A 19,427-nucleotide genomic window follows, 5' to 3' on the forward strand; every position below is an offset into this window, starting at 1 on the left:
CGGTTACAAATTATTGCTTGGCAAGCCTTGCCCACGTATCCAAAAAGTTGGATCAAAGGGGCAACGAACCAACCTTATGCCTAACCTTGTCATTGAGTTAAGGGGTTAACAAACCATCCCCCACCAAAGGAACTCGACATCCTTATCGAACGTTTCTGCATGTATGTCTCAATTTACTTTTCAAATTGCTAAACTGTAAAATCTCTTTACCAAGTGACCTTCGATTTAGGTTTTCCCTTCCAAAGAATCAAAAATTCTGTCATTTTATTTTTTTTTACTCATCCTGAAGGTTTTATGGTCTAGGATATCCTTAACATCATTAGTGAATTGCTTCTTCACAACTGATGAAGCTCTCTTGGTACTGTCTCTTGATAGATTTGTTTCATTTGGATGAAACTTTTTCAAAAAATCTATATGAAATATAGGGTGTACCTTTAGCCTTTCAGGTAGATTCAACCTATAAGCCACATTGCCAATTTTCTCCATAATCTTGAAAGGTCTGTCATACTTTGCAATTAATCCCCTATTAGCATTCTTGCTATTAATTTTATTCTAGATTTGAGGAGTAAGTTTCAGCAATACTTTATCCCCAATAGAAAATTTTAAGGGTCTTCTCCTTTGATCAACATACTAGTTCATTTTTTTTCAGCTTTCCTCAAATTGTCTTGTACTTCTTGAAGCAACTCTTGCTTTTCACTTGCATATCTATATGCAACAAGATATTTTCCTCCAAATTTTTGCTTAGAGTTGTTGGTTGCACTTTGAATACTAACTCAAAGGGACTCCTTTCGGTGGCTGAAGACTTGTGCAAATTGTAGTAAAATTGTGCACTGTCTAAAAGCTCTAGCAAATTATTCTGACTTGTTTAACATAGTGTTGCAAGTACTTTTCAAGTACATGATTAATTCTTTCGGTCTATCCTTCAATTTGCGAATGGTTAGCAGTAGAGAATTTGAGACTTGTCCCCATCATAATGAATAAGGAAATCAAAAATCACCTAGTAAACCTTGTATCCTTGTTACTCACAATGTCATTAGACAAATAAAAAAACTTTTCAACTTCCGATAGAAGAGTTTGACAACAACATCAGAAGGACAAGTCGAAGGAGCCACAATAAACACAACATATTTTGAGAATTTGTCCACCACCACTATGATAGAAGACATGCCATCAACATTTAGAAACCTTCTAATAAGGTCCATAGAAATTGAAACCCAAGGTTTTTCTAGAATAGGCAGTGGTTAAAGTAATCTCGCTTCCTTCTTTCGCTCAGTCTTGTCTTGTTAGCACACCAAACAAGTTTTCACATAAGCCTTGATAGCATTTTTCATCTTAGGTCAAATGTAAGAAGGGGCCAAGAGAGCAAGCATCCTTTTAACATCGGGATGACTAACCCATTGTGGGTCATGGGTTTCTTTCAGAAACTCTCTTCACAGACCACCTGCTGTAGATACAAAGATTCTCCCCTTTTATAAATCAAGAGATCATCCTCGATCTAGTACCGTCATATTGTCCCATTATTTACTTGCTTCACCAACTTCTCCTACGTTGTATCATTTGCAATAACAACCTTTTATTCTTTCCAGCATATCCAACTCTACTCTTGTGATATAGTAGAAAGTGACAAAAACTTCTTTTCAAGAAATTTTATTTCTAACAAATAGACTCTCTAGACTCGCAAGCAATAAACAACAATCATTTCTTTCTCAAGTGCATATTTATGTTCAACCGAATTTGGATTTTTATTTTCAAAGTTGATTAGATGACTTTATTACACCACCACATTGTCAATTGCTTTATCTGAAGCATCAATATATACTTCAAAGGGCAACTTGAAGTCGGACAAGCACAACACTTGTTCAAATGTTGTAGCAATCTTCATTTTCTTAAAGGCTTCTTTGCATGTCTCTAACAATTCCCACCACACATTCTTCTTCAATAAGTTTGTCAATGGGGTAGTCTTCTTTGAATAACCAACAATGAATTTGCGATAGTAGTTTGCTAAGCCCAAGAATGATCATAGTCTAGAAACTGTTGAAGGAGTTTGTCAATCAATAATAGTATGCAGCTTCTTTATATCGATCTGAACATGGAGATTGCTAACCAAATGTCCCAAAAATATTATTGCTTTGCTAGAAAATTCATACTTTTCCTTCTTCACATAGAGTTGTTACTCTCTTAGCCAAACTAACACCATTAACAAGTTCTCCTCCAAAGATTTGTTGTAGATTACAATATCATTCGAATAAACTATAACAAAATTGGCAAGGAAGTTATACAACACCTCATTTGTGAAATTACAAAAGGTAGTAGTGGTATTTGTCAAATCAAATGGTATGAGAAGAAACTTATAGGAGTCATAACGAGTTACACAAGTTGTTTTTGTCTCATCCCCTTCCACAACTCTAACTTGCAAATAGCTTGATTTTAAGTTAAGCTTTGTGAACCATGATACCTTGCTTAATCTGTTCAACAAATCTTGCACCAAAGGAATCAGGTACTTATTTTTTACTGTCGTTTTGTTTAAGGCCCTATGATCCACACACATCCTCAAGCAATCATCTTGTTTTTTCTAGAACAACACCGGTGCACCAAATGGAGCCTATTCAGCAAGTTTCAATGGAGACATCCGATATGGGGGGCCTTGTTGGAGGGATGGCACCAGGAATCAACTTAACTTTGTGGTCGATATTTTTTCTTGGTGGTAACTTTTTTGGCAATTCTAGCAACATCACATCAATAAATTGTATCGGAATGTCGTTAACACAATCAAGCAAACCACCATTCTTGTTAGATTCGATGTTAATCAAGACAACAAAGTAAATTGATTCACCCTGTTTCAAACCTTTCTTAAGTGACACTGGGGATATGATATCTGTCTTTCCCTTTTTGTTCCTTGTCATAAGGGTGCACACAACGAATGAAGCAAAGATTTAACTCCTCCATCACCATTATTCGGTCCAAGTGAAGCATTAGTATCATTTTTATCTTTCGTAAAAAATCAATACCAAGAATTAGTTGAAAATATTCGAGGGGAATCACCATTATATTTACCTTTCCAACCCAAGTGCCAACAGTTATAGGAACATTATAAGCCATACCTACAACTATTTGCACCTTTGCATTCACAAATTTGATGTAGTTTGGGCATTTGCTTACCAATAACCCATATTCCTTCACTAGTTTGGTAGACACAAAGGTATGAATAGCCCCCGTGTCAACCATGGCATGTACAATTTTCTCATTCATTTCCACATAAATATGTAAGAGTAGAGAATGCGCCCGTACCATGTCTTTTGATATATTGATTAATAATTCAACAAGATCAAAATCAACAATTGGATTTAACAATTGTAAGGGATTAACAAGAGTAACAACTTCTTGTTCTGGAACATCTCCATTATCTCCCACTAAGAGAGTATTTAACTTCTCACGTTTTGGACAATATTTGATAAAATGTGCACCATTACACAAGAAGCAACCTTGATTCTTCAAGTTATCCTTTCCATGGGCAACAAGATGATTAGTTCTCCCTTTCCATTGGTTGTTTCCCATATCTTTCTTTTTGTTATCCTTCTTGCCATCCTTCATCCATTCTCCTTTCTTATCATTTTATATATTATTGGATTTGGAAGATGAAGAAGTATTCAAATTGTCTTTGATCATGTAAAGGTTCACCAAGTCATAGGCAACAACAAGTGTACTAGGTGAATCCTTCACGTTTTGCCTCTGAAGTTCTATCTGTGCCTAAGGCTGCAACCCATATAAGAAATTATATAATTTGTTCTCCTCATATATATTTTGAATATCCAACATCAAATAATTAAATTCTTTGACATAGTTCCTCATAGAACTATTCTATTTGAGACGTTTTAACCCATTTCATGCAATCCACGAGGTGTTGCCCGAAAGAATTGATCTTTCATTTTCTTGTTCAACCGATCCTAAGTGTCAATTTTTCTATCGCTTCACATTGGAATCATCCACCATGTGTGTTCTCCATCATAACTTTGCATCACCCACAAAGTACATGCTATAAATTATCACTTTCTCAGTTTTAGGCAATTTAGCAGTTGAGAAGTATTGGTCTATATCCCACAAGAAATTTTCGAGTTCCTTGGCACTCCGTGTGCCTCCAAAGGTTTGGGATCAAGAACTCTTACCACATGATGATCAAACCCTCTTTCTAGATTAGAAGCCATTGTTCGTCGTAGAACAACTATTTGAAAGCATAGATCCTCATTATCCTTATGAATTTTAATCATTTGCGCTATCAGAGACTCTTGAAATTTCTTCATATTAGCCTTAAGATTGAGAATCTTTTCAATCAAATTGCAAATATCTTCTCCCTCAAGAATAGAACCGATTAAGGATTCAAGAGTTACAATCCTTTCTCTAATTTCATAGTTGCCTCCAGCCATCTTTTATGCTCTGATACCAGTTGTCACAAGGGTAATTTCTACCTTTGAAATTTTCCTGCGTGGCCACCAAGTCCCACACTTGATTTAGCTCACAAACGCACTACCAAAATACAAGAGAATGCAGAAGCCAAAGGCATAACAAAGTTACAAGAAACACACAATGTACAGGAAAAACTCTTAGCCTTAATATTCATAATAATAAAGGATTACAAAGTGGACTCTCTATAGTTTGCTCACATATTTCTCTCCTTCTCTGCCTTGCCATTGCTATTGCCCTAACGCTGCCTATCTATCATGCATAAGCAACGATTGACTTGATGGTTACAAATGGTTATAAATAGTTGCATGACAATTTTGTCAACTGTCATCTTGTATGGACAAACTACATCATTTGCTGCTTTGACATCATGCCAAAGGTCAACCTGCACCCTTGTGCTTGGCCTAAGCCCGACTCCATGGACTTACGTGAAACAATCCTTTGTTACTCCATCCGTCGTACTACATTGCATGCGCTCGCCGCATGCCATGACCTACCTTTCTTGCAAGCCCTGCTTGATCAAATGCTCAGACTTCGCACATTTAATCTTCACATTTGTTCGCTACAATCTAAGTCGACCTCCTATTTGACTTGTGCTTGGACAACCCTTATAGGCTATAGCAAATCCTATCATTGATTGACATGACTTGCACACATGCCCAAAAAACTAGATCAAAGGAACAACAGATCAATCCTTAAACCCAACTTTATCAATTATCATCGAGTCAATGTACTTCTCTAGTATTTATGGGCTGACCGTTTTACTTTATGTTTTGAATTGACATTATTATGTTAGATTAAAAAATTCGAATATCTTAAGAGTGTGTTTGGTCCAAGTTATCATGTATAACCTTAATTATGTGATTACTAAGTAATCACATAACCAAGGTTATATTGAATAAAACATAACCCAATGTTGTTTAATTTGGTTCAACCTAGGTAATGCAATAAAAACTTGTTTGTTTGAAGGTTTTAATGAATAACCTAATTTAATATTTTACTATATTACCCTTAGTTACAAAACTAACCATATATATCTTTTAAACTATATGTTTTTTTTAATTTTTTTTTTTCACATTTTTCTTTATTTTTATGTGTTTTTTATTTTAATTTCTTTTCATTTTTTAATTTTTTTTCCATTTTTTATTTTTTTAATTTTTAAAGTTTTTTTAATTTTTTTAATTTTTTTAATTTTTAAAGTTTTTTTTATTTTTTCCATTTTTTATTTTTTTTTCATTTTTAAATTTTTTAAAATTTTGTTTAAGTTTTTATTTTTTAATTGTTTTATTTTTTAATTTTTAATTTTTTTTTCTATTTTTATATATATAATTTTTAATTTTTTACATTTTTAAAATTATTTTTATGTTTTTATTAATTTTTAAATGTTTTTACGTTTTTTCTATTTTTTTCCCCATTTTTAATTGTTTTTACATTTTTTCTATTTTTCTTTAATTTTTTAAAACTTTTTAAATTTTTTTTTTATGTTTTTTACATTTTTTATTTTTTAAAAGTTTATTATTTTATATTTTTTAATGTTTTGTTTACATTTCTTTTTTAATCATATTTTTCTTTTATTCGAAAATATTTTGGATATATTTTTTAACCTCATAATCTTAAAAAATCTTAATTTTTCATAGTTTTCTGATTCAAGGTTGTATGCCTCTTTTATTGATATGTCAAATAATATTTAGGAATCATTGATTACCTAAATCAAATAAAATTTTTATTGATAATATTAAATAAATAATTAAGATTATCAAATATAACTATCAACAAAATGTATCCTAAGAATTAATATACAAAAACGATTTAACAGAATAGGCTCAAGGTGCATTTTCCTATCCAAATGAAGTTCAAACTGCGGTCGGCCTCAACATAATTATATGTATAAATTATTATTTTTAAAAATAAGAATGTGCTAGTACAGAAACATGAAATTTAATGTATACTAAACAAGTGTTGAGGCAATTCATGCTTATCTCAATTATGGGACATCTGTATAGGAGCTATTCGTTAACATAAGTCATTTTTTCAAGATTTCATGAAATTTTCCGGCCTTACGATTTCAAAGTTTGGAAAGTGATATATCAAGTCGTCAGATTCTCAGGGGCGAATTGCAAAAGGTAGCAATTTTGTGGGGATAAACTGAATTTTTTTCGATAGACAAGGCTCAAGACGTGGCTGTCCTGTGACTCTTGCGTCCTGTGGATTCCTTGACGCTCCCGTTTGAATTTACGCACCCAGCCCCTGCAAATATGAAGAATTCAGCAAAGAGAAGGAAGGGCTGAATGGTAATTGTGAGTTGTCCTGGTCAGACTTGTGTTTCCCTCCGTTGTTGTCAAAAAGTCTCCGCCGGCCCCGATTCCTCGCCCAGCTCCTCCCAATTCTTGGCTGCCGCGATGCCTCGTCCTCTCCTCGTCCTCCTCCTCCTCTTCCTCCTCATCCACTCCTCGATTCGTGTCGCACGAGGCCATGAACACGATGATAAGGAGGAGCACAGCTGCGAGGCGAGTCCCGATGTCCGCGTTCTCGCCGGGTTCCAGCCCGGAGTGATCACCGTCGACGGTCACGCGGACGACTGGGCCGACATTGATGGATCTGAGTTTCCTCTCCTTCCTGCGCTTGACTTTGACGAGGATAAGGCCTATGGAGGCGGACAATTGGTAGTCAAAGTATGGATCTTTTTCTTTCGTTCCGCGCAACGGATTTTTTTCCATGATTTTGTTTTACCGAATGGGCAATGAATCCTTTTTCTCTCCGACTGAACCAGTCAAAGGAAGCTTTGTTGTTCGCGATATGATCAACTTGGTAGCTTCCGAGGCAAGCGAACAGTGCGCAAACACAAGGAAATAGTAGTTCTAATCTTTTTCAATCTGTTCTGCAACTTGGACTCTACAGAACTAGGCACAGCCCGCACAGAGACGCCTACCTGTTCACATCCTGATATTCTACTTCACCGCGGTCATACTTACCTCACTTCCCTTCATCACCTTTGACGTCCCTACTTCGCCTTGGTCGTCTAGTCATGTTGATTACAAGATCAGTATGATAGCATACAGTTACATAATGATAATATATATTTTTGTGCACGATACGTTTGTTATAAATTATGACGAAGCCAATTTCGAGGGAAATTCTTGTTCTTTGGGCGTGAAGCTCCCCATGGTGTTAAACCATACTGTCCCTCTTTTATAGCATAAATGATCAAACAATTAATGTTGGGAAGGCCAAATTATTTGCTTTTACTTGTTACGTCTGAATCTAATTGATAAGATGTCTCTGTTACCTAACTCATGCTCATGGCATTCATTTGTTTAGCTTGTAGGTTCTTTGTTCTGGTCCATGTTTTGGGCCTAGATTTTTCTTTTTTGATCGCTTGAGTCCATTTATAACAACTGCCAACCTCTGGAGTTCACAAATACAAACACTCATAATAAGCTACTTACAAATAACATTAGAGACAAAATAAAAGAGGAAACTTGGAGATGAAAGTGCTAGTGTTCTCACTTCCCTACTGGCCTCAGATTTCCTGAGAGCCTAATTACACATTTTGACAGAGTTCCCTCTGCCCTCAACTATTTTTCATTCTTCATCTCCGTCAGCTTTGACAGCCTCTCCTTCACCCTTCAATGAGGGCTCTTTCAGCATTCTTAGACCATAATTTGCGACTTTGTCACCCAACTAGCCAACTCATCGTGGTTTTACATCTTCAAAGGCTATTTCTAGAATCGTAGTCGTCTCACCATAGCCACTTTCTCTTTCCTCAACTCAATTATGAAATTGCATTTTTATTTGGTTTGCCGAGTGAGCGAGCTTCTATTTGAATTTTCTTATGATGCATGCCCATGCATGTACCAAATAGTTTCTGGTTCTATCTGAACTCATTAGATGTGTGTGATTTTATTGAATTAATGAGACTTACAGCTTCACCAATTGACTTGTTTATGCTTGTTAATATTTTTTTCAGGCTGTTCATGATGGCATTAATGTATTCTTCATGCTTCAAGTTAATGGTGAATATGCTTATTCCACTGGGTAAGAACTTTTGCTTTTATGGCATACTGATTGATTATTTAAATTGCCAGGGTAGTTGACATTTCATTATGGCTTATATAAATGTGTAATGATGCAATATTTAGATAATTAATTCTTCTTTTTTGGAAAAGGAGAGTTTCCTAAAGTTGCTAATGATGGCATAATCATTTTGACAAAACAAGAATCCAGCTGTCTCTAAGAGAAACGACAAAGCCATTAGTCAGGCCAGTAACATATTTGAGGGACATTTTATTTGAGTATTTTTGTTGTTATACATATTGTTATTTCTACTAGGGGAAATGGTTCTTGTAAGTTTTTAGTTTTTACTGATCCCAAATAATTTGAGAATTTTTACTGTTATTTCTTTCTCTTTCCATAATATTCAGAACACACTATTGCATTTGGAGGTCTTATATTGACTCTCGAGGTTACAAATAAAGCTGTAAAGTGTAACCCACTAAGTCCATCCTTAGTGAACTTGTGTGAGTGTGCTATGGATAAGCAACATTTGATCTCCTTTCCTAATTTGTACTCAATACCAAGATTATTTTGTTCAATGCAATGGCTATTAGCTTAATCTTCTTGTCCTATTTCACATGCTGTGACAATTTCATATAAAATTTATCAGAATCTTATGAATTTCATCATTATGCATTTGCATGAAATATTTTCTGATTATTCCTTTTTTTTTAAAAAAAAATTCAGAAACAGTAAACAATGCCCTTCTGTTGCTCTCATGTTTCAAGTGGGGGAAAATGCCACATATCAGAATGTGAGTTTTTAGTTGCAGAGCATCATTTCTATATTTTCTGAGTTTAATGAAACATTCCTAATTGATTTCAAAATCAACTTTGTTTGTTGTAAAATACTGATCCTGTCCGAACCAGGGGTCAACGAACGCTGGGGATGTGGCGCTCCCTACTAGATCCTCAGATGCTCCGGCGAACCTGCAACAAAACCGAGCCGGGAAGGGTGTCCCGGCGACGGCCCTCCGACGCTCAAGTCAGGCGAGGAAATAGATGAAGTGGCTTCAGAGATCCAGACGTGCGTACCTCCGGTGAAGAAATGGAGGCCTTATATAGAACTATCGAAAGAGCCCGGGCACGCCAATCGAAGCAGTCATCTGCTTTAGACCATACCCAAGTATGGGCTTGTCAGAAGAGCATATATGAGGCCATACTGCTACTGTATCCACCTCTCCCTGATGTGACGGCGAGATCTTCCATCGTGCAATCTTGTGTACGGCCTAATCATCAGACATGCCTTCTCTGACATCCCATATCCCGAGACAAGCGCATAGGCCGCTCGGCTACCTTTGTACCCTCGCCCTTATCTTGGCCGAACGGACCACCTGCTCGGCCCTTCGGTCCCAGCCGATCGGGATCCCGCTCGGCCCTTCGATCCTCCTACCTTGGCGTCGGAAACCCAAGCCCCTGGATGGGTTATCTCTAGCTCCGCTCGGACCATTACCCGCTTGACTAGCCTTCCATCCGTCCTTAGGCTGGGACCCTTCAGAGGGTGGGCCCCCCATTCTTACCGCCGGATCACTTGCCTTCCCTTCAAGTCTAGTCGAAGGAGGCAGTGAGTCCGATTGACTGGACTATGTGTCCGAGCGGGCGGTCGCCGCCTTTCAGTCGCTTATAATATCCCTGGGGCCGTTCGGCCCTTCTGCCAAATTCAGCCGCTCGGCTTTTAGTTATGGTTGTCTTGTCGCTCAACGTGGATGTTTGCTTGTCTAAATCTTCTCGAAAATCACGCAAATCCTCTTCATTAAGGCGAAGCGTGCGCGGTATGGGCGCATTAATTGCGCTTGGTGACAGAGCGCCACGTGTCGACCATTGTGTGGCGGCGGCGTCACTTACGATGGGACGCCCCCGTTTAAAATGGACGACCCGATGGCGTCCTTGTCTGTCGTGACCTGGATCGGACGGCGGAGGCCGACTGATCCCGGCTGTATAAAGCCTCAGTTCTCCTCCTCTGCCGCACGCTCGCTCGTGCTTTCTCCTTCTGCCTCCTCTGCCGCTGCAGCCTCCGGCGATCCAGTTCCACTTTCCGGCTGCTACCTTCTCCCCGGTGATCTTTTCCGCCCATTTCCTTCTCAGTGAGTCTTCTTCCTTCACTTACTGGGTTTTCCCTGCTCATTTCGCCTCTTTTGTTCCCATTCCTTCGATTTCTCGCTATCTTTTTGCTTCTTCGAGATGGCAAGCTCCTCCGAACCCGCTGTTGGTGTTCATGGCCCTTGGTATCTGACCATGGAGAGTCGGTTTGATGAGGAGGGTGCTCGGCGCCTTGCTCGGACATATGGGATTCCCGATAACTATGAAATAGTTGTAGCCGACCCGACTGACCGACCCCATGACCCCCCGATCGGCACCATTTGTTTTTTTCTAGACCAATTCCAGGGCGGCCTTAGATTTCCTACCCATCCCTTTATTTTAGAGGTTTGTAACTATTTTCGCATCCCGCTCGGCCAACTTGTTTAGGCTGCTGAGTGGGGTGGTCGTCCTCTTTAAGCTGCACAGTATCCCTCTTGACCCCAAAATATTCCACTTCTTTTCTACCCTAAACAATCCGAGCTGCACTTTTATCTTCCAAGTAGAATAGGCTTTAGATTTTTGATAATATGCCGACCTCCAACAAACACTGGAAGGAGTTTTTCTTCTACATCCGACTTCCCGAGCGCCAAATGGCAGACCGCTGTGCCGACTCAGCCGGAGCTCGGCAAGTTTAGAAGCAACCCAGCCTATCTTCATGCGGCGAACTGGTTATCCGGTCAGCGATACAAGATCGACCAGTTGCTTCTCAAGGGGGTGTTGTATATTTTCGGATTGTCTCCCGTTCGGGCAAATCTCCCCTTCCGCATGAGTAAGGATTCTTTACACTCTTAGTCTTTTTTGTCTAATTGATTTTAATTTCTTTTACTGCAGCTGAAGTCATGTGGCGCTCCAAGGCCACCGATCATCTGAAGTTGAAGTCCGTGGAAATTGAAGCGGCGACTAAAAAAGAGCTCGCCGAGCGGGGTCTTATCCCCAGCCGCCCGGCAGCTACAGGAGAGGGGGGGACGCAGTCTGCCCCTGAAACAGAAGTTACCTCAACCGTTTCAACGGAGGTTGAGGCGGATCCTGTTTCCTCTGCTCCAGCAGAGCTGGGAGTCCCCCAGGTCGGGGATCCCCCACTGGAAGTTCGGCGGAAACGTCGAAGAGACCCCAGCCTTCCGACGACTCAAGGCGAACCACAAGCACCGATCGGGGTAGATTCGCCGGACCGCACACCGCCACAGATCGGGACCCCCGTGGCTTCGCCTACCGCACAGCCCTCTGGCTCTCCTCCCCAAACTCGTCGTCGCTTACGACTGCGGCTGAGGAAGCGCCGGCCGGCCACCCGACCGTCAAGACTACCCTTCGATTCCCATCGGAGGAATATTTATTGTCTGCTGATCGGCCATCAAGCCCCGTTCATGAAATAACCCTGACGGGCCCGCTCGCCAAGCTCTTCGAGGATGCCCAGATTCAAGTGGCCCTCATGACGCCTAAGCAGCTCGGCGATAACAACATGCAGGAGGCCACTCAGGTAAATTCATTTTTCTCTGTGCTATGCTACTGTCCGGTTCCTCATTTTATTATTTCCCTTACAGCGCTGGGCTGAGCAAATCGCCACTAGCCATCGGCTAGCCGAGCTGGAGGATCTCCTGGAGAAACTCCAAGTGTCAGGGGGTCCATCGGCCGAGCGGGAGAAACAAACCCTTGAGGCCGAACAGAAGAAGTCCGCCGAACTGGCTACAGAGGTGGCTCGGCTAGAGGGCCAAGTCAAGAAGCGCGAAGCGGATGCCAAACGCGCTACTGCCTGGAAGAAGCGAGCGGTAGCCGATTTGGACAAGATGAAAGTAGATGTCCGTGCGCTAGATCAGCGATCCAAGGATCTGGAGGCCCAACTAGCTGCCGAACGGGATGGGCGCTCAGCTGAACGCACCAAAGCGGAGGTGGACCAGAAAGTTCTTCAAGATTCGCTGATTGCCTCCCGGGCGGCGCTCAGACAATATAAGGAGGGAGAGTCGAGTCGCCTAGCAGCAGCTCGCCAAGAATACCTCCGCTCGGAGCGGTTCGGCGCAAAATTCGGTGGCAACGTCTCCTCAACTTTCCTCGAGGCGGTCAAGGTCGCAACGGCATATTTTAAGAAGGGGGGGCACCTTCCTGCTGACCTGAGCATTCCCCCTCCTGATCTGGCGGCCATGCTTGATGACATCCCGGACGCCTTTTTTAATTTTGAGGATCCGGAGTGATGTGGGCTCCTTTTCAAGTACTTCCTGTATTTCATCCGCTCGGCGGATGTAAACTTTTTGTACGTGCCGGTCGGCATAATTTTTCTTCTAATGAAACGCTGCTCCTTTGCCTTTGTCTTCGTACTCATTATCTATAATATTCTTCTGTTTGCTTAACGTTTATGCTTAGAGTCAGTCATGCTCTTAAGCGTTCTCCATCACGCAACCGATCGGCTTAACCCATTAAACAAAGTCCGAGCGGGGAAGCCTACTCGCTCTGCACGTATCTGGCCTGCGCCAAGTATCGAAGGACCAACCCCCGATCGGGCCTGAATGTTTTAATATTCGTAGTTTCCGCGGTTTCTTATTCTGATATTCGTTCATCCGCCCGGGGTATTATAGTCGCCGGACCGACTCGATGCTTGATGACGGGGCTCGTCGGCGCGTATATTTATAGCCGGTCGGCGCGGCTCTCGATCTTTAACGACGGTGCTCGTCGGCGCGTATGTTTATAGCAGATCGGCGCGGCTCTCGATCTTTAACGACGGTGCTCGTCGGCGCGGATGTTTATAGCCGGTCGGCGCGGCTCTCGATCTTTAACGACGGTGCTCGTCGGCGCGGATGTTTATAGCCGGTCGGCGCGGCTCTCGATCTTTAACGACGGTGCTCGTCGGCGTGTATGTTTATAGCCGATCGGCGCGGCTCTCGATCTTTAACGACGGTGCTCGTCGGTCTTCCGCTCGGGGATTTATAGACGCCGGCTCGTCTCTCGATTTTTAATGTCGGTGCTCGACGGTCTTCCGCCCGGGGATTTATAGACGCCGGCTCGTCTCTCGATTTTTAACGTCGGTGCTCGACGGTCTTCCGCTCGGGGATTTATAGACGCCGGCTCGTCTCTCGATTTTTAACGTCGGTGCTCGACGGCGCGGTTATTTATAGCCGGTCGGCGCGGCTCTCGATCTTTAACGACGGTGCTCGTCGGTATTCCGCTCGGAGGGTTTATAGACGCCGGCTCGTCTCTTGATCTTTAACGACGGCGGACGATTATGATCGGCGCGGCTCTCGATCTTTAACGACGGTGCTCGTCGGCGCGGTTATTTATAGCCGGTCGGCGCGGCTCTCGATCTTTAACGACGGTGCTCGTCGGCGCGGATATTTATAGCCGATCGGCGCGGCTCTCGATCTTTAACGACGGTGCTCGTCGGCGCGGATGTTTATAGCCGATCGGCGCGGCTCTCGATCTTTAACGACGGTGCTCGTCGGTCTTCCGCTCGGGGATTTATAGACACCGGCTCGTCTCTCGATTTTTAACGTCGGTGCTCGACGATCTTCCGCTCGGGGATTTATAGACGCCGGCTCGTCTCTCGATTTTTAACGTCGGTGCTCGACGGCGCGGTTATTTATAGCCGGTCGGCGCGGCTCTCGATTTTTAACGACGGTGCTCGTCGGCGCGGATGTTTATAGCCGGTCGGCGCGGCTCTCGATCTTTAACGACGGTGCTCGTCGGCGCGGATGTTTATAGCCGGTCGGCGCGGCTCTCGATCTTTAACGACGGTGCTCGTCGGCGCGGATGTTTATAGCCGGTCGGCGCGGCTCTACGGTTTAACGTCTGGGCTAGACGGCCTTTAAGGCTAACTCCTTACCAGATGATCATCCGGGTCCGTTGTTCCGTTGTACTCGCCGATCGTCGGAGGCACGTAGTGCTTGGGTAGAGGGTCTCGTAGAATAGCCTCCGAGAATTGGCGATTGATCCGCTCGGGAGATGATTCCGCCCGGGGGGCTTTCCCTTTTCTGTCATCCCGCCTTGGCATTTCGTCTGAAGAAGAGCCTCTATCTCTTCGAGCTGGTGCGGCTTCAGGGGTGCGGAATAAGGCCCGATGGAACGCAACGGTGGCTTGAGGTGCTTCCGCTCGGCCACCCGATGCAGATGTTGCTTGTTGCTCCGGCCGCTCGGCTGACGCTTTTTGTTTTTGCTCCACAAGTTTGGCGGCCCTCATCTCGATCAGAGCGTCCAACTCTTCTTGTGAGAGTGCCACATTGTGTATTCTTCCAGCCTCGTCCATTGTCTCTGTTCAGATGCAGGTGCGTTCCCACAGACGGCGCCAAATTGATCCTGTCCGAACCAGGGGTCAACGAACGCTGGGGATGTGGCGCTCCCTACTATATCCTCAGATGCTCCGGCGAACCTGCAACAAAACCGAGCCGGGAAGGGTGTCCCGGCGACGGCCCTCCGACGCTCAAGTCAGGCGAGGAAATAGATGAAGTGGCTTCAGAGATCCAGACGTGCGTACCTCCGGTGAAGAAATGGAGGCCTTATATAGAACTATCGAAAGAGCCCGGGCACGCCAATCAAAGCAGTCATCTGCTTTAGACCATACCCAAGTATGGGCCTGTCAGAAGAGCATATATGAGGCCATACTGCTACTGTATCCACCTCTCCCTGATGTGACGGCGAGATCTTCCATCGTGCAATCTTGTGTACGACCTAATCATCAGACATGCCTTCTCTGACATCCCATATCCCGAGACAAGCGCATAGGCCACTCGGCTACCTTTGTACCCTCGCCCTTATCTTGGCCGAACGGACCACCTGTTCGGCCCTTCGGTCCCAGCCGATCGGGATCCCGCTCGGCCCTTCGATCCTCCTGCCTTGGCGTCGGAAACCCAAGCCCCTGGATGGGTTATCTCTAGCTCCGCTCGGACCATTACCTGCTTGACCAGCCTTCCATCCGTCCTTAGGCTGGGACCCTTCAGAGGGTGGGCCCCCCATTCTTACCGCCGGATCAAATACTTTTCTTCGTTACTTCTCTAAATTGCCTTTTTTTTCTGATCTATATAATATATCAAATATACTTGTGAAACCATGCTCTTTTTCATTAGATGGGAGGGTGTGCTGACATGCCTGGTACTTGCACTGCTAAAAGCTGCCGTGGTCATGAAGTAGACATTATGCACTTTTCACTTGGTAATGCTATTCCCGGGCGGCTATATGGTGGTAATCTCATGGACAACTTAAATGGGACTGGGAAAGATAGGTAAAATAATCCATTTCAGTTTGTATTTTAACTAGATATTCACTTGATGTCCAGAACCTGAGCTGTATGCTCTCTGTTTGTAGTTTTGGTCACCTAGTTGATCTATATGCATGGAATCCTCATTGCCGAAATCTTGATGGAATTGGCCCTTCAGGTAATTATATTTTATTGATATAATACAAGGCAACAATTACCCTTTTGTATTATCAATTGTTTTGGATTATAGAATGAAACTTGCTGTCAATATCTGCTCTTTGTATTTGATTTTATTTTAATCTATTTGGGTGAATGAAATCCACTCATATATTGCCTTGAGAAAAAAAGGCAATGTACTGTAAGTATGAACTTCCCTGCCCCTGCTCTTTTATAGCTTTTTAAGTTACAGCATCAAGTGTGTATTTATTTTTGATTTGGAGGTTTGTGTTGATACATCTGACATTATCTATGCTCCACTTAGTTATGCCATTTCTTGTGTTGCTTTGGTTATATTTGTTTTTTTTCCTGTCCTCTTAAATGCTAGTTCTCTTACTTCAAAGCCTATTAATGGGTCTTGCATTTTGTCTTCTCTACCCTTTTTTATTGCAAAACCATGTCAACAATGCCTTTGATTCACCAAGTTTTCTGACATTGATAATTTATCTCTGATTTATTTTGTAAGCTTAAGTTAATTAAATTTGCCAAATTTGTTTGCTTATTTTTTACATCCAAAAAAATAATAGAATTTTTATCTCTTCTTTTATAATGGATAATAACAAAGTTTTAGTTTGCCATGTCTTTATTTTAAAGTTCTGTTTTTGAAAAGAAGCCATCATTTGATTGCCCTTGTTTTCTCAGCAAATACTTCAAATGCTCAAAATGATTGGCGAGGAGCCTGGTGGCACAGTAGTCTAAACTTTCATTCAGGTAAGCTTTTATTTGTCCACTTATCATGATCATGTATTTCAGTAACCTTCTTGTGAGATCCACAACTGAGATTTAGTTTTCCTATTGAAGATATCCATTTCACAGGTGCACATGGTGCATCAGATCCTCCAAGAGCCATTACAATATATGCATATTGACTTGATAACCTTTCAGTAATGGAAACTGGAAATTACTATCACTTATTGAATAACTTTGTTAGACACGTTTTTACAAAATCCTGGCATGTGTAGAACGAAGTTACAATTTCACAACCCATGTCCAGACCTCTGATTCAATACAGAGATACATAATTGATACATGATTCAACCCTTAGATTATGAGGTTTAGTGGCATACAAATGGATTAGTAAGTTAAATTTTATGTTCTCTCAGAATATGATCAGTCCATTTCAGATTCATCTTCTGTTCAATACTGGACAAGGGTCGTCATGTGTAGTTAGGAGTGGTTTTCAAACACCAGAACTAAGAAAACAAGAGAGGACAAAATCATTTGTGGGAAGACATATCAGATCAAACTTGAGTAATTGTTTATGTCAATTCCCTTAAAACTCCATGTCAAATTAAATTAGTGCAGAAACATCAGAAAATTTTCTTTGAGATCGGATGATGGCAAAAATGACCTAAAGTGGTCTGACCCTTCTTTGTATTGGCGGAAGATTCGTGCACCGGGTTACCCTATCTGTCTATGGCAAAACTGCCCACAAGTAGAGAGGCTAAAGATACAAATTTTGGTGAACAATAACCATGACTATACTAGGGATTAGTATGTAGATATTACAGAATGAAGAATAGCTTTTTGAGCTAAGATATGCCATGTGAACGATATGTATGATTTCTTACAGATCCACTTTCATTCATGTGTCTTTTAATATGTTTTATGTTGTTGCTCTTTCAGTTTTGTGTGAGCTTCATTCTCATTTATTTAATGATTTGACTATAGTGTATTATGCTTGGGCTTTGTCATCTTCTAAGACAGAATTTGTACTTGACAATTAACATCGTAATTACCTACACCAGTCTACAAAGAACTCTTTTATCTCTGAGCACGACAAGAATGTGGTTTTGCCTATAAATTTTGTTTTGTTTGGCAAAATTTTCTGCTGCTTTGCTTTAATTCTTAGCTCCCTCATTTTTTATTGTCTTGTCTTTGTCCAGGTTTGGTTGAGGAAGACAGTCCATATGGAAAAGGTGGCGAAAAGGGTACTTATTTCTTTGAATTCTCAAGACCCTTGAGGACAATGGACCATTTCCAACAAGTATTCAGATTCCCTCTACTGAGCATTCTTTATTGTTCGAAATCTGAATAGTGTTTCTGGTGACAAATTCAGATTCCAATGAGAAGACAATCACGTGTACTCCTTGGTTGCAGGATGTCCAATTCACAATCGGTCAGGCCAGCAAGGTGGCTGTTGCATTCTGGTATCCGACCGATGGGAAAGCTTGGAGCAAATCTGATCATTTTTCTGCCAGTTGCAATTGGTTACCTTTGGACATTGCATCAGCTTCTTCTTCCCGGCTGTCCTCGTCTTCCTCAAATGGTTCATGGAACTCAGCATCTGCATTTGCTTTGCTGCTCTCAGTAGTTTCTTTCTGTGTTTCAGTTTTCATAGGATACCGAGTTGCAAGAACTAAAGCCATGCCATTCACACCGATCGACACTCTATGACAAGTTCAAGAGAAGTAAGCTACAAATGCACTACAATCTACAAGTATACTTGTAAAACATACCATGCGGCTGACAGCCTCGGAAAGTATAATAGTGTTATGTGTGATCCTTGTCCTCAGTTTCCCATCAAACAAACCACAAACACAGGCACTTTCTATCTGCTAATTGGTACACCATTGCCCGACATGTAAAATTCATAGGAACCTGTTTTGCTTGTTGATTCTATTATTAATTCTTGCGCGAGAGTGTAATGTTTGAACTTGAACTCAATTACTTGTCTTGTTTAAAAATCCGTAAGAGGTGAGCATTCAGCTAAATAATATGAGAAGAGATTTCATCCAATGACTTGAGGTGAGAAATTAAAGTTGGCGTGTATTTTACTTTGGGCAAAAATCAAAAGGGCCTCCTATTTATCGTAATAATCAAGTGGTGTCTTTTTTTCAAATTATTTTTGCCTTTATAAAATGACACAACTTCCTCAAATATATTGTTTAAATTATTATTTTCTCTCATACATATTAAATTTTGAATCGCATTGTAGTGGTTAATATTTCGTAATTATTATAATATGAATATTGTTGAAAAAGATAAATTTGAATTGTGGCAGCTATCATTTGCAATTATTGTATTATAAATATTGTTGAACATGATACGTCTAAGTTCTAATAGCTATATGACAAGTCTTAGTTGGAAGAAATATAATTTTATATATATTATAATATGAATATTAAATGAATATTATAGTGTTGCAACTATGAAACATGAAATTGCCTTGTCAAAAAATTAAAATTGTTCTAGCAAAAAGTCAAACTGATCAAATAGTATGAGAACAGTCCTATTCTTTTTTTAGGGAGGGTTGTGCAATGGAATTATAAAAAATCAAAAAAGGAATGTCGAATGATTCAAATAAAAAGGGTGTCTTTTTTTTTATTATTGCCCTTTTACTTTAAATAAGATAATAATAAGAAAATATAATTATTAGTTTAATATGCCTTTATATAGAGTCACTTAAAAAAAAACCTCGGTCCATCCATCCATCAGCGGACATACAG

The 19,427-nt window shown here is 41.2% G+C and overlaps 1 protein-coding gene across 1 annotated transcript; it reads left to right on the forward strand.

The window, feature by feature from the left end:
* Positions 1 to 6,794: 6,794 nt before the first annotated feature.
* Positions 6,795 to 18,797, forward strand: LOC121981840. The gene is made up of 8 exons (XM_042534592.1): positions 6,795 to 7,130; positions 8,426 to 8,493; positions 9,199 to 9,265; positions 15,632 to 15,786; positions 15,870 to 15,940; positions 16,621 to 16,689; positions 17,865 to 17,965; positions 18,079 to 18,797. Exons 1-8 carry the CDS (start codon positions 6,858 to 6,860, stop codon positions 18,373 to 18,375), a joined length of 1,101 nt encoding a protein of 366 aa, XP_042390526.1. The 5' UTR covers positions 6,795 to 6,857; the 3' UTR covers positions 18,376 to 18,797.
* Positions 18,798 to 19,427: the final 630 nt, after the last annotated feature.

The sequence above is a fragment of the Zingiber officinale genome, chromosome 5A (genome assembly GCF_018446385.1).
Source record: "Zingiber officinale cultivar Zhangliang chromosome 5A, Zo_v1.1, whole genome shotgun sequence".
Classification (NCBI taxonomy): Eukaryota; Viridiplantae; Streptophyta; class Magnoliopsida; order Zingiberales; family Zingiberaceae; genus Zingiber; species Zingiber officinale.